Here is a 23162-nt window from a genome sequence, read left to right as displayed (position 1 = left end):
TTCCAAACTCCTCCGAGCTTGGGAAACCCTGTGTGTTATAAATAAATACAATTTCCCCTGTCTGTGCCCAGACCCTCCTGAATCATAATCTTCAAGGGAGGAATTAGGTAATCTATCTGAAACCAAATACTGTCCACGGAATCTTAGGATCTGATGAGTTTGGGAAAGATCAATCAGAGTTAAGCAGCTGCTGTTCTCATCCCTGGGTGATGAGATGATGGATGTCAGAGTTAAAGGTCAATTGCTAGCCTTGCACTCACTCATTCAGTCAACACAAATTCCCTGAGCACTCACTGGGTGCTCTCACCTGTGTTCGGTGCTGGGGCCACCGCAGGGACAAGAAAGACTCCGGCGGCCCCCGTGCAGGCACCTGAAGCCGGTCCCTCACCCTCGGACCCTATGTATCATCTGTATAACTGGGTGGGCCGGTGGGGTGCTGAGCAAGGGAATTAGTGCTTAGTCCCCTGGAAGAGGGGCTCCAGGGGGTGGACGGCAAAGCTGTCTGTCCCCGTAGGCTGTGAGCCAGGAGGGTGGGTATTTTGGGGTCACGAAATGTGGGACCTGGAGGTTCCTGGCCTCTATTCCTGCCTCCTACCCAGCTCATATCCTCCCAGAGCCAGACGTCAGAATCTCCCCCATAAGGTATATACTACTGTTCCCATTTTACAGATAAGGAAACAAAGGCTCCGCGGAGAGATGGGTCACACTGGCGCCCCACTCGCGAGGGGCTCCCAAGCCTGTCTCTCTCAACCTGGCCGTAGGATCTCGTCATACCTCCAGCGGCGTCTCAACGGCCGCCAGATCTCTCGACAGACCCGCGCAGAGGGTCGGACTCCACGGAAGCTCCCCCGCAGGCCGCGCCGGGGCCGCAGCCTCGGCCTCCCGGAGACCGGCACCCTCACTCGGGACCCGGCTTAGCCCTACTGGCCTCCCATGCCAAGCTCAACCACCACTCGCCGCCCTGGAAACTACAACGCCCATGAGCCTGCGGGGCGCTGCTGCGCGACGGGACGCTCCACGTCGTTCCCCCGCGCCGCCGGAGACAGCTGCTTTGCCCCCGACAGTCTGCGAAGCCCGAGCGCGCGGTGGAAACCGTATCCCTCCCTCCCCGCCCCGCGAGATACCAGCCCCTTCCGTAGTAGTCTTCGACTCCACGCCCGGAAGTCGTAAGATGGCCATAAAAAGTGGAGGCTAGAGGGACCCAAACTTGCCCTCCGAACCGTCACTTCCGCCGGAAATGACCTCCAGTCGCCCGTGCCCTTTCCTTTTCGCACGCGCGGGCGCCGGGGACCGGGTACTCGGGGCGCGAGTACGACCACCATGGCGGCCACCACCCTGCTGCGCGCGACGCCCCTCTTGAGCGGTGAGAGGGTGGGGAAGGCAGTGGCGGCGTGGGGCCACGTGGGGGTCGTCACGAGCGGCCGGGTTCGGACCGGCGCCCTGATTGCAGGCCTCTGCCCCGGCAGGTCTCGGGACCGGCCCGACCCCACTGCTGCAGGGCCTCTTGCGGCCGCTGAGGGCCCCGGCGCTGCCCAGCTTGTGCCGTGGGCTGGCCGTGGAGGCCAAGAAGACCTATGTGCGCGACAAGCCGCATGTGAACGTGGGCACCATCGGTCATGTGGACCACGGCAAGACCACACTGACCGCGGCCATCACGAAGAGTAAGCGGGGATGGGTCGGGGGCGTCCGGAAGCGCCCGCTCTGTTGGCGGGACCTGGAGCCCGGGACGTGCTGCTGGAGGTGTTGTGGCCCCCGGCGGTGGGTTGGAAGATGCAGGAAACACATTCCCCCGGTCGTGAAAAACTTTGTGATGCATGAGCAGGGGAGCCCGAATGGCCTCTTTCTAGTCTTGGCCAGTGTCCTGTAAGCAGAGGCTTTATCCTAGAGAAGTCGCAGGGCTGGACCTTGAGGCCCTTTAATATTTCCTCCTGACCCGACTTAGACCCGCTGCAGGAACCGAGGGAGGGGATTATGGATGCAGTGTTCTCTCAAACCGTTGTTTGCGTAGTAGGTGGGAGGGGCCGGGGTGTGGCCTGCCTACCTCCGGAACTGTACGTGAAGGGTTTATTCTCCTTCCTCTTAGTTTTAGCAGAGGGAGGTGGAGCCAAATTTAAGAAATATGAAGAGATTGACAACGCCCCTGAAGAGCGAGCCCGTGGAATCACGATTAATGCAGCTCACGTAGAGTATAGCACTGCAGCCCGCCACTATGCCCACACAGACTGCCCCGGTCACGCAGATTACGTTAAGGTGAGAGAATTGCTGCGTACAGGGCCAGGGAAATGTTGGACTTGTGGAGAAGTTAGGATATTCAAGGTGCATGCGTTGAGGTCATGGATTTCTGGGCTTGACCACTCCAAGTGGGTGGTAAGATGGCCGAGAGAGACGGGCCTCAGCTGCTGTAGTTAGCTAGATGGATGTGGAGCTGAGGGGGTCCTTAAACTAGGCTCTTTTCTGTCTTTCTCCCCAGAATATGATCACAGGCACCGCCCCCCTCGATGGCTGTATCCTGGTGGTGGCGGCCAATGACGGCCCTATGCCCCAGACCCGAGAGCATCTGTTACTGGCCAAACAGGTACTCAGAGCCCAGGGAGGGGTGGAAAGAGGAAGAGTGGGGAGTGGGTCCACTGAGGACACCACTTCTTCCTCCTTGCTGTCCACAGATTGGAGTAGAGCATGTCGTGGTGTACGTGAACAAGGCAGATGCTGTCCAGGACTCTGAGATGGTGGAGCTGGTTGAGCTGGAAATCCGGGAACTGCTCACTGAGTTTGGCTACAAAGGGGAGGAGACCCCGGTCATCGTAGGCTCGGCCCTCTGTGCCCTTGAGGTGAAGGCGGGTTCACGCAGGGGCTGTTACTGGCAGAGGATGGGGCTGGATGGGCATCCAGAGTTTTGCTCCTAACCTGGGGAGTGTCTCTTAGTAAGAGGAGCAGAACGAAAATTTCAGAGTCCTGTCACCTCCCCCCATAGCAACGTGACCCTGAGCTAGGCGTGAAGTCTGTGCAGAAGCTGCTGGATGCCGTGGACACTTATATCCCAGTACCCACCCGAGACCTGGAGAAGCCTTTTCTGCTGCCTGTAGAGTCCATTTACTCAATTCCTGGTGAGGACCGTGTTCACTTGCACCCTCTCTAGCTATATAGCCTGACCTAGTGTCCCTCATGTCCTTCCTGTCCTTTTTTTCCAGGTCGGGGCACGGTGGTGACAGGTACACTAGAGCGTGGCATTTTGAAGAAGGGAGACGAGTGTGAGTTCCTGGGACATAGCAAGAACATTCGGTCTGTGGTAACAGGTATAGAAAAGACGCTTTGGGACCCAGGGGCTGGCTTCAGGATTTCCCTTCGCAGATCCTTTGCGCCTTCCCTCTGCCCTACACCCTCCTCCCTCGTCTCCCCTCTTTCCTCCTAGGCATTGAGATGTTCCACAAGAGTCTGGAGAGGGCAGAGGCGGGTGACAACCTTGGAGCCCTGGTCCGAGGCTTGAAGCGAGAGGACCTAAGGCGTGGCCTGGTCATGGCCAAGCCGGGGTCCATCCAGCCGCACCAGAAGGTGGAGGCACAGGTGAGGGCTGCAGGTGATGGGCGGCGCTGAGCCAGACTGTTGCGTGCAGAGGCAGTGTTCCCAGCCATGCACAGCTTCACCCTTGTTGCTCTCTTCCAGGTTTATATCCTCAGCAAGGAGGAGGGTGGCCGCCACAAGCCTTTTGTGTCCCACTTCATGCCTGTCATGTTCTCCCTGACTTGGGACATGGCCTGTCGTGTCATCTTGCCACCAGGGAAGGTATGGTGGGTACAGGGAACGTGAAGGAGTGGAAGAGACCCTCTTTGTATCAGCTGTCCCTCACTCCTAATTACAAAGATGTGACAACGCGGGTGACTTTTCAGTGACTGGTGTAGATGAAGCTAGTGACGGAAAGGTCTGGCTGGGTGGGCTTGGGGGAGTGAGTCTCCCCCTAGTATTCCCAGGGCTGAAGTAGGTAAAAAACTTAACCCATGTTAGCGTTTACCCACAGAAAGATCTCCCAGAAAAGGATTCTCCCAGTTCAGAGTTCCACCGAACACAATGGCTCAGGGAAGTTTTGTGACTTAAGGAAATGGCATGACCCATAGTTTCCTTGACTTTATTTTCAAGAGTGAGTGTTAGGAATGCTGGTCACCAGTTCTTTCCTGTCTTCACATAGACTGTTTGCATCTGCCTGGCAGCTGGGATCTCCAGAAAGCATCTCCCTGTTGCATTTCCCATAACTTAAAAAAAATTTTTTTTTTAATTGAAATTCAATTTAGTTAACATTCATTCCGTAACTTTGAACCTTGGTAGGCAGCAAACACTTGGAAAGAAGGTGCCCTGAGGGCTGTGCATGAACCCTCTCTTTGCCTCCATCAGGAGCTTGCCATGCCCGGGGAGGACCTGAAGGTCAGCCTTATCTTGCGGCAGCCCATGATCTTAGAAAAAGGCCAGCGTTTCACCCTGCGAGATGGCAACCGGACCATTGGCACTGGCCTTGTCACTGAGACGCCGGCTATGACTGAGGAAGACAAGAACCTGAAGTGGAGTTGAGTCTGAACTCTGCTCAGATTCTGCTGTTTAAGGCTGCACTGGCCGGCATTGTTGCCTGCTGCTGCTGCTGCCGCCCCCTCCCCAGGGCATGGGCTGCAGTCCAGCCAGTGCTAGACTGACCCTTTCCCTGGTCAGGAAGGGCCCCAGGGCCTGCCGGGTGAGGTAGGTCAATAAACTGTTCTGTGAATAGTGAGGGACATTGTGTCTTGTGTCTTTTGTCTAAGCTGGAGAGGATGGGGGTAGAAACATGGAGCATAGGACCCATCCTTCTGTTTCTGTGATACCGTTTGGAAAAGCTCCTGTCTTAAAGTGGTCAGAACTGCTATGACAACTTGAGGAAAGCTAGTCTAGTGAAGTCGGTGTGGCTCCCTCACAAAACACTGGTTGGAGTGTTGACTCACTCACCCAGAAACTGGGGACTTCTCCCTCAGAGCAAGCATGGGTTCGGCTGTGATGCCAAACCCACCTCCTGTCCTCTGGTTTGGAAGCCTGTTAATGCCCACCTCCCCTTGTCTTGGGCTCTAGGGTACTGGGAACTGTGTCTCACCTCTAGAACCAACCAGCCAACACTTTGTCAGGACCCTGGTTTTAATGTCAGTCTCTGGGCTCCATGGTGATTCCAAACACGAGAGCGAGACGTTACAAACTGAAGTATGCATTTTGAACACATACTGAGATTTAAAATTAAGGTTAAGGACTGTATCAAATCTGTAGGGAGTAAGATGCTGAATAGGTGTTTTAAAAACTTGAACTTGACTGGCCAGGACGCTGACCCCGAACAAATAAAGGTTAACTTTCAGCAGGGATTAACAAGCACCCCTTTCAACCTTGCTTCCTAATAAATGAGCACATTCAGCACTGACCAGCCACCTGGAGCAGGGAGGCTCTCAGGCCTGACCAAGAGCTGTTCTGAGTCAGTTGAATCTGTGGCTTCACAGCAGAGGCAGAAAAGTGGGCTCAAGGAAAGGACAAAAGAGCTTCACGAATAAGAACTGTCCAGCAACAGGGCAGGTTTGCTTTACTCTCCTTAGTGTCTGAGGCAAGGCCAGGTTTTGAGAGATTCCTAAGACCCTCCCCTGAGCCTCAGGACCAGGTCTCAGAAGATGGGTCTCCACCTGCACCTGACACATCCTGAGTCCAGCTGGCTTCCCTGCTGCTGCTTTCTCCATCACTGCCTCCTGGATTCAACTGCCATCCTCTAGGATAGAGCTCCACAACCCTGCACGCCTGCTCTCGCTTACCAGTACATTAGCCGCCTCCACCGCCCCAGCATGCCCACCCATTACCAGGTCTTAAACCCTCACCCCTTGGATCTCTTCCCAAGTCCATGTAACTTTCACTTTTCCTGCTGTCCATCCATTTTCTCTGGCTTTGGTCCCAGCTGAAACATCCCCACCTACCCACGAGTACCAGCCCCATCCCCTCGATGCCCTAGGGGGAAATGACCTTCACTTAGGACATGCAGTAAAAATTGTAACCGGTTTCCTTGGAAATAACCAAATGCTTCTACATCCCACACTTGGCACTTCTGTGCCATTTAGCCCCCGGTTTAGCTCTTGCTCCCCTAAACCAGGCTCAGCCCAGAGGTCTCCCCTCTGCCAGTGGCTTAGTCTGCAGCGCCCATCTGCACACAACACCTCAGCTGTGCTCTGCGCCGGCCTTTGTTTCCAGGGGCCAAAACCACTAAGGAGTTTCTTGGTGCGGGGAGGTAGAAGAAATTCATGAAGTACTTATACTAGCAATAAAACCCTGAAATTGCACCTAAAGACGAGACCAGCAGCAAGGTGAGAACAAAGTTCCCAGGAAGCTGGGGGCGTGCAGCAGTGATGGCACGAGCACCCTCAGGTTGACTGTCGCGCGTCCCTGCTGCCTGGAGCCACCCCAGGCCTCCCAACACCTGACGGCTACCATCTTACTCCGTTCTCCAGAGGAAGCCAGAGTCAGGTTAAGTTAGTTTAAAATTTTATTTTTTTTAACTTTTTTAATATTTTTATGTAATAAAAAGTAAAAGTCCTTGTCCAACCATCCTTGTGGGGCATCTGTCTGTCTGTCTCTCACGCAGGTCACTCAAGTTAATGGGGAAGAAAGAAACAGGGGGCCCAAGTCTGAGGTTATAAATAATAGAAAATAAAAGATCTTCCATCTCCAGCGGGGGATAGATGAGAGGATGGGAGGGCAAGATGGGGTGGGGATGGGCAGGGGCAGAGCAGGAACCCCCCACCCCCGCTGGACCCTGGCCCTGCCCACTCTGAGGCCCCTCCCCTTCAAGGTGCTTGGCAGGAATTCCCCAGCTCCCCCGGGGGAAAGGGGGGATTGGGGGGCTGGGACTGGTCCGAGCTGCTGGGGGAAGAGACATAGATCACTCTTCCCTCCACTCATGGAGGTCTCAGGTCGCGGCCAGGACAATCTTCAGTTCCCCGGGGGGTGGAAGGGGAGCTGCTGGGAGGGATGAGATTGAACTGGTTGGAGGGGAAAGAGAAGAGAGCAGGAGCATTAGAACCCAAGCAGCTGTCCCTTCATCCAATGCCTTCCAGTGTGGGGTGTGGGGGGAGTGTTTGGGTAGGAGCGGCCTCCTCAAGGTGTCTCATGGGGCTGTCAGAAGCACAGATCAATCGCTGTTTCCCAGTGAGCCAGAGCCCTTACTCGTGTGCCCAGCTCAGCCCCCCACACCCCAGCCTGGCCCTGTCTGCTGCGCTGACCTTACCTCGGCTAAGTCAGGAGACAGTCGGGGTCACTGAGAGCTGGGGAGGCAGTGGGGAGGGGGGCTGCTGGATCACAACTGAGCGAGGACGGAGGGAAGCAAAGGACAGAGCCAGGAGCAAGCCCCTGGCGGCGGCGACTGTGGCTTCTGCCCACCCTACATACTTCACAGACAGGTGCAGGTCGGCGGGCGCCCTGTGGGACAGCCCTGCCTCCAAGACCCCTCACTCCCCTCCCAGAACCCGTGCATCCTGCCCCACCTGCAGCCCATCAGCTCTTCCATGCCAAATTCCCCCAGCTAACGAGAACTCACGAATCCTGTCATCGGCTCCTCCTGGAAATCCAGGCGCCTGGCCAGGCTGCTCACCTTGGGGGTGTCCGATGTAGGGGTAGGGTGAGGGTGTGGAAGCTGAGAGTGCAGGCACCCCACTCTGGGGCACCGCGCCTTGGGGGGGGCCCCCATGGCTCTGGGGTGGGTGCAGCAGCATCACCTGGGGCGGGTGGGGAGCCCCAGGGTGAGGGGGCGGGGCTGCTGTGATTCCAGTTTGGACATGGGCCTGCAAAGAACGAAAGACAACAGTCAGCACCCCAGGAGCTAGATGTGGGCTCTGAGAATCTTGGTGTTAAGAGCACTCAGGATTCAGAAACAGGACAGCCCCAGGAAGCAGGTCTCTTGGGCTCTTACCTGGGTAACATGGGCCATGTTGGTGAAGCCGTGGGGCAGCTGCTGGTGGGCATGGATGGCATACACAGCGGCTGGCTGGGGGAAGCTGCTCTGAGGGGACTGGGCAGAAGGTCCCGGTGGCAGAGAAGGCGGCGTGCCTGTCAGGGCCCCTGGGTGGTACAGATTCTGCTGTGGCTGTCCACTGCCCAGGTGTGGGGCCTGCCCCGCCTGGTGCTGTCAGGGGGAGGGGAAGGGTGAGTGCCACCCCAGTCCTTAGGTACCAGGCCTACCACCCACTGACTCCTGATCATCTCCCACTGGAGAAAGACCCCTCCAACTCTATCCCCCTCTTCCAGCCACCCGTTCCTGTCCCAACCACTCAGATCTCCCATGGCAGGCACCTGGACGGGACTGGGGGCCGCATGCTGGGACTGCGGCTGGCTCCCAGTAGGCGTGGTGGCCGGCTGCGGCTGGTGGGCGTGGAGCTGCGTGGCATGGTGTGGATAGGACTGGTGAACAGTGGCTACAGCAGGAAAGAGGGACAATCAGTGCTAAGCACACCAGACGGGGCTAAGGAGCAAGGTCCGAGGAGGACACAAAACTCACCATAGAGGGCTTGGGGGGTGGGCTGCTCTGCAGAAGGGTACTGAGGGGTAGAGGACGACACGATGGCCTGGGGATGGCTCCCCGACGTCAGCATGCGTGGGTTGCTCTGAAGCATGGGGGCAAACACCGGCTGGAGGGGCAAGGAGAGAGGTGGTCGGACATCCTGCTGCCTAAGAACCTGTGCACAGCACCACTCTGTCCTTGCATAACCACCCTGTCTCCCGTTCACGACGACCCCAGCCAAGAGATTCTATGTGATCTATACTTCAGAGGATAGCGGTCAGTGCCTTGCTATGGGTCCTACCAGAGCCAGGACGGAAGCCTGAGTCTGGGTGATGAACACAGGTGACCCTCCACTCTGTCCTCCCGCCCCCCGCACCATCCTCAACCTCAGTTACCTGCGAGGGATAGTGGGCCATGGGCTGCATCATGGCGGGCTGGCCTGGGAACTGCTGCGGGGTGTAAGGGATGTAAGAAGAGTACGGCGTGGCAGCCACCAGAGGTGGGCCGGCGGCTGCAGCGGCCGGCATCATTGGAGGAGCTGAGGCTGGCTGGTGTTGGTCCGAGCGCTGGGGGGGCAGGGAGCCTGGCACGTAAAGGGAAAAAGGACCGAGCTCAAGCTCCATCTGCAGGACGCAACCAGGCAGCTCTGCTGACCAACCCTGCCAACTCTGCTCACCTTTTGCTCCCCGGTATTTGCCCTGCTGTCCAGGCACAGAATTGGATACAGGGTACGGATACATCTGAGGTGCCTGGGGATGAGAACACAGATGAAGCTGAACAGCTAGCTCACAAAGGCCCTGAACAGGCCTGATCTGGTCCTCAGCCGCTCGGCCCAGCCTCTTAGCCTGGAGCTGCTCAGCCCCTCCTCTCACCTGAACAGCTGGTCCCATATGGATCTGAGGTATGTAGGAAATGTACTGGGGGCTGTAGAGCCCGCTCTGGCCTGCTGTCAGCACCGGGATGGAGGGAGTTGAATGAGTCCGGGGCCCCGGAGAAGTGGGGGTACTGGTGGATTTATTCTGTAAGAGACAAGGCGGGGGCACGCAAGTTTGGTTTCTGTACGCCTCTCCCGTGCCTGTGAGAGCAACACAGCAGAGTGCTGCCTGCCAGACACGTTCTACCCAGTATCTTGGTTAAGCCTTCCGTTGGAGCCTCTGGGACAGGTACTCACAAATTTTAGGTAAGGAAACCAAGACAGAAAAGTTAAATGGCTTGACCGTTATCAGCAAGCTTTTTTTAAGTACAGGAGTTCAAGCCAAATCAGGGGTCTGAATGAATCCCATGCTCCCAACTATCCCAACATATGTTCCCCAAGCTGAATGCTAAACCTCAGGGAAAAACAGGTAACACTTACCAGACACATCATGACCCCTCGCCCCCAAGTGACACCTGATCTCCCCGGAGCAGCCCAACAGCCAGAGCGCTTCCCCTGTGCTCTGTCACCCCACTTCCAAGCCTCCCTCGGGGAAACCAATCCTCATCTGCCCATCCCGTCTCACCACAGACAGCAGAGGCTTTGTGGGATTGAACTCCTTGGCATTGGGGTTCAGTGTTGACTTCTTCACTTGTCTAAGAGAGAGAAAGTCAGTCAGTCCTCGTGGCTTGCTACTCTCCCCACCTGACACCCACCCAGCTCCCCGTCCTACTTACTCGGCGACCGGGCCCTCATCCTTGTCGTCTCCCTTGATGAGGCCCACCGGGGGGCTGCCAGTTTGGCTTGGGCAAGGTGGTGGGGGCTGCTCTGGGCCCTCTGTGCCTCCCGCCGGCGGCAGTGGTGGCTTTTCCTCCTTATCTGATACGGACTCTGTCTTCGAGGAGACTGGAGACCCCATTGGCTCTGAAGTCAACAGACCATCAACCTCCTTCTCTTTTCCTTTGGCCTCCTCCTTTAAGATCCGGGGAGGAAAAGGATCCAGGCTGGTCTCAGGGGAGCTACTGGACTGCAGCTGGAAGGAGAGCGGCACACATACAGTCCCCAAACAGTCTGGACCCCAGGCCTGGCCTCCTCCTTCTTGCATCCGTGCTCGCTCATCTCTTCACACCCACCTGGTCCCAGTCCTGCGCTGCTTCTCTAAGCCCGCTCACCTCTCTTCATCCTAACACCCTAGCTCACTCCCACACTCCACTCACCTTAAACTGGGCCCCAAATTTCCTCAGTTCTTCCAGTTGAAAGCGTTTCTGTTCATTCTGAAGGCCAGGAACTATAAGAAACAGGGAAAAAAGGAGGAAACACACTTTTCTTAAAGGTGGCTACAATGTCAGTACCCCAAATGACAAAGGGGGGAAAAAAAAGCTCTTAAGAATTCTGTGGAACTGGGGCGCCTGGGTGGCTCAGTGGGTTAAAGCCTCTGCCTTTGACTCAGGTCATGATCCCAGGGTCCTGGGATCGAGCCCCGCATCGGGATCTCTGCTCAGTGGGGAGCCTGCTTCCTCCTCTCTCTCTGCCTGCTTCTCTGTTCTCTGCCTACTTGCGATCTGTCTGTCAAATAAATTAAATCTTAAAAAAAAAAAAAAAAGACTCCTATAGAACTAAAATTACACAACTGACAAGGCACTGTTTCTGAACCCCCACAATTCTTATTACTAAATAAAGTACTCCCCTCATCAAAAGGACATCACATCTCAGAAAAACAAAAACAAAAGAAAGGGGGTGCCTGGGTGGTTCAGTCAGTTAACCATCTGCTTTCGGCTCAAATCATGATTTCGGGGTCCTGGGATCGAGTGCCCACTGGGCTCCCTGTTTAGCTAGCAGGGAACCTACTTCTCCCTTTTCCCCTGCTGCTCCCTGTTTGTACTCACTCTGTCAAATAAAATCTTAAATAAAACAACAAAAAACCAACAATACCGCCCCCCCACCCCAACCAATTCTCACCTTTCCCAGCTATCCGGGACAGCTCCTGGGACTCCAGAGTTCTCCCAGGTTCCTTGGCTGGAAGTTCTTTTACTGAGCAAGAAGAGACATGCCTGAAGGTCCTTCTGTCCAGAACCACACTTCATATTGTCCACAAGCCCTCAACTACCTGGCTCTTACCATCTGTGGGGGCCAATGAGATCTTTGGAGAAGCAGGGGAAATGGAGCCTACTCCAGGATCCACAACCGATGATGTCACAGGGATGGAAGCAGAAGAGGTCGGTACTGCTGAGCCCATGGGGGCATCAGGACAGGAAGCTGAGATTGGGGCAGGAGCAGCCGACTTGGGAGAGCGCGGGGGGTACATCCGGCCCACTGGAAGAAAAGGGAAAGCTGTACGATGGTTACTGCTGTTCAGTGAGTAAGAGGCATAGGGACCCACTAGAAAGACCAAGGAAAGTTTATCCCCTTTCTTATATGCAAGGTCACAAACCCACATGCCCAAAAGAGCAAGGCAGATAACATAAGCAGGTAAGATACATTCACCGGCAGCATAAAAGACTGGAATGTTTACAGAGGCACTCACAACACAGTCCAGCAAACTAGTGTTATGCTGCAAGACACATTCAGTGTTTGCAGAACTTTCTCTATTTCCAAAGAAACTGGGAATTTTCTATGCCTCCTGTTTCAAAATGTTGACAACTAAAAAGTGGTTTTTTTTTTTTTGAAGTAAGCTCTGCGCCCAATGTGGGGCTTGAACTCACGACCCTAAGATCTAGAGTCGCCTGCTCCACTAAGCCCACCAGGTGCCCTGATTACTAATAAACAAAAGACATGTGCCAGCCACACACAACCCATGGACAGCTGCGCTGGCACTGCTACACTGAGGGAAACAAATTCTTCCCTAAAAAGCATAAATCCAACCTCCCCCCCAAAACATCTCGTTTTAAAACTGTCTCCCATCCCAGCATTCCAACGACTGACATTTACAGTTCCCCACGAATTTCTATTTCTTCATATAACACTGCTGGAATTTTACCTGCAGGAGGAGGTGCAACAGAAGCTTCTCCAGAAGGCCTACTGCTGGGTGAAGACAGAGTCTTGGCACCACCTCTCAGGGGCCGCTGTGCCTTAGGGGACATGCGGGAAGGGCCTAATTTTTTTTTTTTTTAAGATGGGGAAAAAAGAGGCAGAGTATCTGCTATTACATTATCACCAACGCATCACCCTTCCAGATCACCCATCCTTTCAATTACCCTTCCTGCTTCCTTCCTATCCTCTTCCCTACCCCCCGAAAAAAGCCCGCATCAGAACTCACCTCCATTGATACCACGTGTCTCAGAACCGGGGCCAGGGCTGCTACTGTCAAGGTGGTGAGGGCCACGAGGTGGCAAAGAGCTAAGGCCAGGCCGGCCACCCCGGGAACTACTGCATCGAACTCCTCCCCGGGGACCTTCCCGAACTCGCTGGGGTAGAGGGATGTACTTTCCCTCCCTAGGGGGAGAGTTCAAGTAAGGTCAATTAGTCATAAAACTTGCATATTTTGGAAAAATGAAGCCTTTCCTTCTACAGTGCATGTACATGCGCGCACAGGCACACACACACGCTCCAGCTCTCTGCACTATCCCCACATTAAGATCTATTCTGGTTAAATGTTCTGTAGTTAGAGGCTTATGACCTTTTTGTGTCGACCCTGACCTGACCAACCTGGTCAAAGTTTTACAATTCTACCACTCCTGACCTACGGGAGGAGGAGTATCACATTGTAGTTCAAGGTATAGCTCTTACAAGTCACTAAATAGTGGGCATGCTTTTTGATTTTTGGTTTTTTTTTCTTAAAGATTTTATTTATTTGACAGAGATCACAAGTAGGCAGAGAGACAGGCAGAGAGAGAGGGAGAAGCAGGCTCCCACCGAGCAGAGAGCCCAATGCAGGGCTCAATTCCAGGACCCTGGGATCATGACCTGAGCCGAAGGCAGAGGCTTTAACCCACTGAGCCACCCAGGGGCCCCAAATTTTGTTTTTATAAAGGGAGAAATGAAGGCATACTTATGGATGAATATACAAAAGAAAAAAAGACTATCAAAACTCAAAAAAATTTTTTTCCACCATAAGCTTTAGCTTTGTTACCTTGGACAAACTACTTATCTGCTCTAAGCCTCAGTTCTTCAACCTGAAAATTGGGAATAACTCTGTGCCAACCTGTATTTACATGGCCGTGAAGTGAGTACCGGAGTGTACAAGGCTCTTTGCCCAAGCCCTGGCCTGTACAGAGCCCCAGACAGAGCAGGCCGCCCCCAGCAATCACCTAGATGCCAAGCTGGGGCTCTCCCGTCCTGAACCCTGCCGCTGGACTGCACTGTGCTTCTCCTCCTCTGTCCGCCCATCATCGTTCTCCATGGCGATCCGCAGGCGGTACTGGGGGCTCGATTCAATCTCTCGAGCCAACTGGGCTGCACGCAGCTCCCGCTGACGAAACTCTTCTGAGTTGTCCTTCTCTAAGGGCACCCTGAAAGGACCACCACAGACCACCACCCCAGTGCCAGGGGACAAGAGAAGAAAAAGAAACATCTTTGAGTCCCATCAGCAGCGCAGGTGTGCAGATGTTTAGCCTCTTCAACAATTCAGCGCGCATTTAACGGGCAATCTATGAGGTCTCACGTGGGGCAACAAGGCCAATCTCTGAACCAGGGCACTTATACTCATATGTGAGTATGTTAAGTTCTAGAGGAAAAGAATGGGTGAATGGACGAGAAAGTAGCTAATTCTACCCATGAGATGGCCTGGTATTTTGAGGGGACAATGACAAAGGCAGATCAGAAGTGGGGAGAGGGCAACCTACACACCCAGAAAAGCATGAACACATGCCACGACCCCATGCCTCAAATTACACCGTCTGGGAAGTACCAAGAGACTCACGTGTAAGAAGAAAGACTGCTGTCATAGGTGGTCTTCACACCATAGTTCTCCTCGTTGAACTTGAACATTTCGTTGGGGTCCCATCCATTGGACTAAGGAGGGAGGAAGGAGAATGTTTTAAAATGCAGTAAGGAAAGCAGCAACGATCCGTCGTTCTCCTCCTCAAGGTTGAAAAACACACAAATCTGACCAAACCCAGAGTGGAAAAATAAGAACAAGGGTGGCAGAAATATAAACTAGTACTTCCAACTGTAGTACAGACTGGTAACCACGAGTAAAATCGAAGTCTTAAGACCTAATGAATCCATTTCTAGGTTTATGTCCTAGAAAATTTTGGTATATATTACATGGGGACATAGTCTAAAGTTCAGTAAGGTGCTATTTTTAATAGCAAAATAATGGTAACGAATACCTATCAATAAGGAAAAACATAAATACATTTTACTGTATATATTTATACACTCATATATATACCTATAAGTAGAACTAGACAAAACAGGTGAAAGCAATGACTGGATCTATATACCAATATGAAAAAAAAAAATCGAAAACAAGAATCAGGTAAGGTAAATTCTTGTGCAAGTTAAATATACCACAATAATGCATTAACTCATGAGAAATCTTAAATGTTTCAAAGTCCTTGTTTTTGGAAGGACATGGGTCTACTACACAATCCACAATCTTGTCTATGCATTGTTAAACTGAAGGGGAAAAAATCTTGAAGCAAATGTTAATAGCTGTCAATTGCAGATGGTGGGAGAATAGGTATTTTTGTTTTGTTCTTTTCTATAGCTTTTCATTTGGAATCTGACAGCCACCAACAGGCCATAGTAAAAAATCCTTCACCCCGCTCCCCAGAAACAACTCTTGGTTCCAAGAGTGACAGCACAGTCAACAACCTGCACTCAGGCAGCAGCATGCCCGGCTCTCAGAGAAGGGGGGCCGTACCATGTCAGACTCCAGGTCATAGTCATCGCTGTTGCTGTCGCCCCCTTCCCAGCGCTGAAGCACCTTCTCTTTGTGCTCCCCATTCACCTTCGAATTCATGGCAATGGCTGAATCAGTGAACTTATCTGTGGGGGTGGAGTCGAAGATCAGGAGTCAGGGGATTATTCCATAGCCTCTTCCAACACCCCCACCCCCAGTAAGTAGTTGGGAAGCAAAGGAACATGTGTGTCAGGGTTGGGGGAGAGGTAGGGTGTGGGTGGTATAGCACAAGAAGCCTCATCTTAACAGTGCAAGAGGACCAGGGCACCTGGGTGGCTCAGTTGGTTAAGCGACTGCTTTCAGCTCAGGTCATGATCCCAGAGTCCTGGGATCAAAGTCCCAGGCTTGGGCAGGGAGCCCAAGGCATATCGGGCTCCCTGCTCCATGGGGAGTCTGCCTCTCCCTCTGACCTTCTCCCCTCTTAAGCTCTCTCTCAGGTAAATAAATAAAATCTTAAAAAAAAAAAAAGAGTTGAAGAGGACCAAGGAATTGAAAGCAAAGCAACAGAAACATGAAGGACCACAACACAGGCCGGAACTCATCCCACTATATCTTAGACATCAAGACATATTCTCAAGAAGAAAAACCTAGGGGCGTGGGTGGCTCAGTCGGTTAAGTGTCTGCCTTCAGCTCAGGTCATGTTATCAGGGTCCTGGTACTGAGTCCCAAATCGGGCTCCCTGCTCAGTGGGGAGTCTGGTTCTCTCTCTACCCATCCCCTTGCTTGTATTATCTAATGCTCTCGTTCTCTCAGATTAAAAAAAAAAGAAAAAAAAAAAAAAAGAAAAATGTAGCCCTCCTCCTCAGAAAAAAAAAAGATGGTAAAGGGGGAAGAAAAAATTTCAAGTCATTATGTAACTGCTCTCTGCCTTCTAGTCTGACATAAAGACCCAATACGATACCTTTAGTAGCATAATTGAAGTCAACATTTCGGAAGTGGACAAGCATGACATCGCTTGGCTTAAACACCATGGTGTCCACAATGTCTTCCCGACGAGGGCCACCTGCTGGCTCAGATGCTTTCCGGTGTACAGCGTCTACTGCTAATTCAAACTATAAAAGTCCCATTTCCAAACAGTAAAAGGTCAGTATCAAGAAATGTGATGGTAAAAATAGGACTATTTTCTTTTACCCTTTCTAACCTCATCCCAACACCACACTGTCACAGTCTTCTCAGAATCAGCCCAGGATTAAGTATTTTAATGTTAAAGTATTCAGCTTTCCAATTCCAACCCACATTTCTTATTGCTTCTAGCACTATTCTGAGACAGGCCTAGAGAAATGAGTAACACAATGTTGTCCAACACCATTCAACGCACATCTCCAATTAGCCTATTTCATTCTCCTCCTCCTTTCATGAAATTCCAAAAATCAGCTAATTTGAGTACACTAACCTTTGAGCTCAGAGTCTTGAAGATACCTTCATAGGTGGTACCATTCTTCACCTTTACATCACAGGTGGAGCCCTGAAAGAGTGGGGAAAAAGAGTCTCCAGCAAACTGGTACATTACATTCCTCAAACAAACTAGGGGTTAGATACCCACTTACCACAACAGCTGTAAGAAAATGCAGCATTCTGGAATTGTTGTAGACACCCTCGAACACCTACCAACAACACAGAATTAAATAGCCAGTCAACAGCTTACCCTCCTTCTGAATACCCACACTCCACTCACCCACTTTGCATGTGCTGGGTCCCTACTCTTCTAAGCCCAACTGACTACCTGTGCACATGATCTGTCCTAAATGCCCGCATGGACCTCTGTGCTTTGAGGGTGGGGAATGGCACTCACCGGTGACTGTGGGGGTCCCTTTCCTGTGCTCTGTCCCCTATGAGAAAGAAAACAAGAAACTAGTTAAAACACATTTTTTAAAAAAGATTTTATTTATTTGACAGATAAAGATCACAAGTAGGCAGAGAGGCAGGCTAGAGGGGGCAGGCTCGCCGCCAAGCAGACAGCCCAATGTAGGGCTCGATCACTGGATCCTGGGGCCATGACCTGAGCCCAAGGCAGAAGCTTTAACTCACTGAGCCACCCAGGCGCCCCAGTTAAACACATCCTATCCCTCTTAAACACAGTTCATTTCAAAGAACTTGGTATTCTAGAACTACATACCCTGTGAAGATGGCTGATTTAGACTACAAACCAATTATCGACAATATTTTCAAACTCTTACCTTACAGAAGAAAAGAGAGGTACAGACCATAAAAGCCAATGAACACATTTCCACCAAACGCTACTAAAACAGATTTCAATCAACAATGTTTGTCAATTCGACACAACATTCTCACTTTCTCCAAGGGGCCAGGGCCCCATGTTTCCAAAAAAGCAACGCTACAGTAGTCGTTAGCTAACAATCCACCCTAGACATAAAGGCGAAAGCTCAGGGAACGCAGATTCGAAACCACGTAGCTCAGGCACCTTACCTCTCAAACAGAAAAGACAATCATTTTCACCAGCCTGACACCCCAAACTCTGGGAGGAGGGTACTCCCTTTTACAGCCCACCCTCTCGACCTTTTTTAATCATCCAATGCTACCCACTCCAGGAGGGGTCACCGATCGCCCAGTACCCAGCTCCTCGCTGGCTGATGTAACCGTCGGTTGAGGAGGGCGATGAGGGGGCCGTTGGCGGGGCTGGGGGACAGCGCAGCCGCAAAAGCCCTCCACCGGGAGGCCTCGCCCGGTCTGCGCCTGCGCAGTAAGGCCCACGGGCCTCCAAATCCCCCTCCCGCGACCAGAACCCACTGCGCCTGCGTGTACCGCCACTCTCAATTCCATTAAGCCACACACAGAAGAAACCGAGCAGGGTGTCCACCACTCATCCACAAACACCAGGCGAGCCCCTCCACGCACATCCCCAAACCCTGCCCTATAGGTTACCCGCGGCTCACGAATGCCCGGGTCATAAGACAGAGCATCCGCGCGCACGTACGGGAAGAGCGCGCGCGCCGGAGGTTCCCTGCCCGCAGTCCTCCCAGTTGTCCCTCCTTCCGTCCCCCCCGCCCACCCCGCTCCCCTCCTACTGGCCAGACCGGGAAGGAGGAGGTAGCAACCCGCTCCCAAGTCCCTCCCTCCCCATTGGCCAAACTGTGGGCCGCGCGCCCCCCTCCATTGGCTACGGCCGGGGACCCCTTCCCGCAGCTGACTCCCCATTGGCTGAAGCTGGGGACCGCGAGACCCTTCGTGGTAATGGAGCCGGGGACCCCGATCCTCTTCGCCCCCCCAACTCCTCGTTCTGACGGCCCTGGCGGGATGCGCCCCGCCTGCCCTTAAGGCCGGAGCCCCAAGGCCCAACTAGGCTCTGAGAGCTGAGCATGGCCCCCAAATGTCCCGGTGGCAGCCCGGGAACCCTTTCCCTCTGACCTGTTAGGACCTGACGGGACCCAGCCCCAGCCTCACGGGAGTTCCCCACTCCTCCCGGCGCGCCGCAAAGGTGGCCGGGCTAGGTTCCCTCCTCACACGGTGTCCTCAGGTCCCGGCCGCTGGGCCGGAGCCGAGCCGAGCCGCCCCACAGCCTCTGCTCCAGCGCCCGAAAACCCACCCCTCCTCACCTGGCGCTGCCGATAGCCGTTGCCCCCGGCCTCTCCTGATGCTGTTGCTGCGGCGGGGGCTGCGGCGCCAAGATGCCCTCGGCTCCCCGGCGGAGCCCACTCCCAGCGGCGACTGCAGGCCCCAGGCAGGGAGAAGCGGCCGCGGGAGGCCCTGCGGGAGCCGAGGTGGAGGCCAGGGGCCCCGGGAGGCCGCCGTTGGGAGGGCTAGTGCCCCCGGGAGGCCGGCGGGCCACGGCCTGTTGCGTGGGGGGCGGCTGCTGGGGCTGGGAGGTCTGTTGTGGCGGCTGAGGCTTCAACATGATGGCAGCGTCCGGAAGGGGAATTAGGGGGAAGGGAGGGAGAGAGGAGGCCGGGGCTAGGCCCCCGCTGGAGAGCGCGGGAAGCGAGGGGGCTCGGGAAGCCGGGGACCCGCCGTTGGCGGGCGGGGGAAGCCCCGCGATGTCGGGGGTGGATAGAGAAGACCGCGGCGCGAGGAAGCGCCGCGAGGCGGAAGGGGAGGGGGGTCTCGCGGGCCGGAGGAAAGCGAGAGGGCGCGAGCCGGCTTGGCGCGCGTGCGCGTCGCTGGGGAAAGGGGAGGAGGAGGAGCGCGCGGGCGGGAGCTCCTGAAGGGGGAGGGGCAGGGAGGAGGGAGCGGCGGCGCGAGATGTCCGCGCGCACCGGGGCGGTTGGCTCCGGGCAAGAGAGGAGAGAATTAAAAGAGGCGAATCTCGCGCCCCTAGCCCTTGGAGGGGAGAAGGAGCAGCGCGGGCGCTCACGCGCGCCGAAGATTTAGGGTCTCTAGGTCTCAAACAGCCCTAGACGTTGGCTGCCGCTGTCGCTTCACAATGAGCGTGTGAAGCGCTGGGGGAGGAGCCGAAGTAGCCGTGAGGAAGGAAGAACCGGCCGTCCCGCCTACACCGGTGGCGCAGCGTCGGGATACCTCCGCAGTTGTGTGAGATGTCACGACGTAGCGTGCAGTTCTTCCGCCATTTAGGGACCCGTGGGCGGAGTCTAAGTGCAAAGAAATCCCGGGTCTAAACACGCGATTGCCCTTCTTAGTCGGGTGGTAGGTTTCAGGAGGAGCTGATGTTGACCTTGTCTGCTTCAAATAAAAGACTGATAGACATTAAAGTTACCGGTTTGAAACTCAGCATGTTGCAGATAAATCTATGCTAAATCTGAAATCATTGTAAGCTTCGGTGGTTTAATACCTAATTGGTTTCTCCATGCCCTAGAATGAACCCTTAAACTGTAGTAACAAAGAGACTGAAGGACAAAGTACCTAAGGTCTAATTGAAAATTCTTCATTCAACTCTGCAATGAAGCCAGCTTTCATTCATTCAAAATTAGTTGGGCATTAGGACATTAAGCTAGATGCAATGGACACAACCGTAATTCAACCTCTTCCTGCCCTCCCCAAGTTCCAGCTAGTGGTAGACTCAGACGATTAGATGAGATCTATTAGGTCACCATAGGGCACCATGAGAGCGGATAGGAGAGACACCGAATCCAGCGCTGGGTGATGAATTTCTAGGCGGGGGATGTGACAAATTAGGAAAACGTCAGCGTGCCAGAAATATAAAAGTGGTTGAAAAAAATGAGACTGGAGAGGTAAGGAACCTGGGACTCGATTTTTTTTTTTTAAAGATTTTATTTATTTACTTGACAGAGAGAAATCACAAGAGAGGCAGGCAGAGAGAGAGGAAGGGAAGCAGGCTCTCCGCTGAGCAGAGAGCCCGACGCGGGACTCGATCCCAGGACCCTGAGATCATGACCTGAGCCGAAGGCAGCAGCTTAACCCACTGAGCCACCCAGGCGCCCCTGGGACTCGATTTTAAAGAGACTTGGACATTGTACTGGGGAGTCTTTCACAGAAAACAAAGAGGTCAGATTTGCATTTTTAGAGATTACTCTTTGCAGTGAGAAGAACGGAGTAGAGCAGCGATGAGTGTGTTCTTCATCACAGTGAAGCTTCCAATATCTCAGTCTCCCTTGGCTCCAGGCATTAGCATTGGAACCCTTCCCAAACCTCTACCACAAACCCATACATACGTAGCTAAAAGTTGGTATTACTTTATAGGAAGTATTCCTTCCATCCTGTCTCACTCCAGGCTTCTATGCTCCTTTTAGGCTTGGCCCGAAAATTTACTCCACCTCATTCTAAGAGCTCATTTAATTCTTTCTTCTTGCTCCTGTCAGCTCCCTGTGGGTTGAGATCTCACTGTTACTGTTCCAGCAGTACCTAGCACAATGCAGGTAGTCAATTAAATCCTTGTGACACGGCCACCTGGATGGCTCAGTGGTTTGGGCCTCTGCCTTAGAGTCAGGTCATGGTGTCAGGGTCTTGGGATCAAGCCCCGCAACGGGATCTCTGCTCCGTGGGGAGCCTGCTCCCCCCCCCCCCCGCTTGCTTCTCTGCCTACTTATGATCGCTGTGTCAAATAATCTAAAATTTAAAAATAAAAAATAAATCGTTGTGAAGAGAATGGATTTGAGTGGTGTCTTAAAGACCATGTCTCCTGGGGCGCCTGGATGGCTCAGTGGGTTAAGCCGCTGCCTTCGGTCAGGTCATGATCTCAGGGTCCTGGGATCGAGTCCCACATCGGGCTCTCTGCTCAGCGGAGAGCCTGCTTCCCCTCCTCTCTGCCTGCCTCTCTTGTGATTTCTCTCTGTCAAATTAAAAAAAAAAAAAAAATCTTAAAAAAAAAAAAAAAAAGACCATGTCTCCTGGATGTTCAGCGTTCTCCTGAGACTCCCGCCACCTGAGTGCCCTGCCACCTCATTCTGGGTGCTTCTTTCTCCCCCACTCACATTCTGCTCCGACCCTCAAATTCTAAGTTTTAGCCTCATGAAACTCCCACTTCCACGACACACTTTGCTCATTTTCAACTCTTCTTTTACAGGTGCTATTTCTTCACTTACCTTCTCATTCTTCAAGGTCAGGGGTCAGTCCTTTTGAACATCCTGTTACTGACTCGCTCCTCTAGGCTCCCAGAACACTGGGATGGTTTTGCTCATATGAAGTCTGCGGTTATAAAGGGCAGGGATTATATTTACCCATTTTCCTGTCCTTCATGTCTAGCTCAGTGACTGGCACGCCATTACTCAAATTGTTTGGTAAATGAATAGAATGTTGTCTTATATGCAATTCAGAAATGATATATATCACCATGATTTGATATGGACTGATTTCCAGGATATATTATTAAGTGAAGAAAGCAAAGTTTATAGTCTAAACTACGCTACCTCTTGTTCAAGGAAGAAGGGAAAATGAGAAAACAAACGTATCTGCAAATTTTTGCGAAGAAGAACACAAGAATGGGTGCCTGGGTGGCTCAGTTGGTTCAAGCTTCTGCCTTTGGCTCAGACTGTGAACCCAGGAGTCTTGCCTTCGGCTCAGGTTGTGATCCCAGGGTCCTGAGACGGAGCCCTGCACCAGACTCCCTGCTGGTGGGAAACCTGCTTCTCCCTCTTCTTTTACCCCTCTTCCTCCCATCCCCATTGCTCCTGCTCTCTCTCTCAAATAAATAAATAAATAAATAAACAGATAAGTAAATAAAAATCTTTAAAAAGAAAAAGGAAAGAAAAACATAAGAAGTGAAAACTCACACTAATAAAATTGACTACCTATGAGGGTTAGGGGTAATGAAGTTTCCTTAGTTGTTGTTCTTGTTGTTCACATTCTTGTGGAAGTAAACAATGGAATACAGACATAAATAAATGAACCCAACTCTATTTTAGATAAATAAACTAACCCCCTGGAAGGGGGAAAAATAGGATCAATTCAAGTCATTTTTGGGTATCCTCTGTTCTAAAGAAAAGAAGAATTGCAAATCTTGAGTTCTTAGTAAGTTTGCAATAGTGGTAGAGGTGTGGCAATTCTGAAATTATTTGGAGTATGTGGGGATTGAACGTGCGAGTAAACATACAGATGTTGCTGGGAAGCAGGGAAGAACAAATATGGAATGAAAGAAGTGAGCAAGAACTTTGTGGGGCTGGACTGGAACAGGACATATCAGTGTTATGGGAAAGTTATGGGGGGGGTGGAAGATGATAGACTGATTGATCTACACATACCCAGTTCTCAGATCTTGGTTTCTAAATATTCCACAGAAAAATTCCATGGTCCAGGGCCCCTCGAGGGCTGCTTCCTGATTCCAGCTTGGGTGGGAGCAAGGAAGCTACCAGGAGAGTTTGGAATATTTTGTTGTGCCAGAAAATAAGTGCTAAAATAAAGTATTAGGGCATTAAAGAGACATGGGAGTTAGCTTAAAGAGGCCAACTCTGACATAATTGTGTATCACAATATAGAAATATAGGGGCGCTTGGGTGGCTCAGTGG

The 23162-nt window shown here is 52.7% G+C and overlaps 2 protein-coding genes across 17 annotated transcripts; one reads left to right on the top strand and one right to left on the bottom strand.

Moving 5' to 3' along the window:
• The first annotated feature begins 1227 nt into the window (after nucleotides 1-1227).
• On the top strand, nucleotides 1228-4750 carry TUFM (Tu translation elongation factor, mitochondrial). Its single transcript, XM_045994316.1, has 10 exons — nucleotides 1228-1363; nucleotides 1467-1661; nucleotides 2084-2250; nucleotides 2471-2575; nucleotides 2664-2828; nucleotides 2972-3104; nucleotides 3189-3293; nucleotides 3410-3561; nucleotides 3661-3780; nucleotides 4384-4750. The coding sequence occupies exons 1-10, from the start codon at nucleotides 1321-1323 to the stop codon at nucleotides 4555-4557; spliced, it is 1359 nt and encodes a 452-aa protein (XP_045850272.1). The 5' UTR covers nucleotides 1228-1320; the 3' UTR covers nucleotides 4558-4750.
• A 1752-nt stretch (nucleotides 4751-6502) lies between these two features.
• On the bottom strand, nucleotides 6503-19841 carry ATXN2L (ataxin 2 like). 16 transcript variants are annotated; one of them, XR_006816679.1, is made up of 23 exons: nucleotides 18843-19670; nucleotides 17081-17117; nucleotides 16836-16892; nucleotides 16682-16753; nucleotides 16190-16340; nucleotides 15250-15374; nucleotides 14302-14393; nucleotides 13691-13891; nucleotides 12700-12875; nucleotides 12421-12534; nucleotides 11562-11774; nucleotides 11403-11474; nucleotides 10661-10731; nucleotides 10181-10476; nucleotides 10030-10099; nucleotides 9403-9549; nucleotides 9207-9279; nucleotides 8926-9113; nucleotides 8528-8657; nucleotides 8323-8444; nucleotides 7943-8155; nucleotides 7262-7814; nucleotides 6503-7016 (listed from the first exon to the last, which is right to left on the bottom strand). XR_006816679.1 is itself a non-coding variant. In XM_045993448.1 (23 exons), the coding sequence occupies exons 1-23, from the start codon at nucleotides 19139-19141 to the stop codon at nucleotides 7267-7269; spliced, it is 3318 nt and encodes a 1105-aa protein (XP_045849404.1). In that variant the 5' UTR covers nucleotides 19142-19670; the 3' UTR covers nucleotides 6503-7266. The 16 variants fall into 16 exon arrangements, 15 of the variants coding, with proteins under 15 accessions (XP_045849404.1, XP_045849394.1, XP_045849395.1 ...); XM_045993448.1 differs by having other exon boundaries at nucleotides 6503-7421; nucleotides 7571-7814; XM_045993438.1 differs by having other exon boundaries at nucleotides 7571-7814; nucleotides 18843-19669.
• Nucleotides 19842-23162: the final 3321 nt, after the last annotated feature.

Source organism: Meles meles, chromosome 21 (assembly GCF_922984935.1).
Source record: "Meles meles chromosome 21, mMelMel3.1 paternal haplotype, whole genome shotgun sequence".
In the NCBI taxonomy this organism is placed as follows: Eukaryota; Metazoa; Chordata; class Mammalia; order Carnivora; family Mustelidae; genus Meles; species Meles meles.
This window is presented reverse-complemented; position numbering and strand designations above follow the sequence as displayed.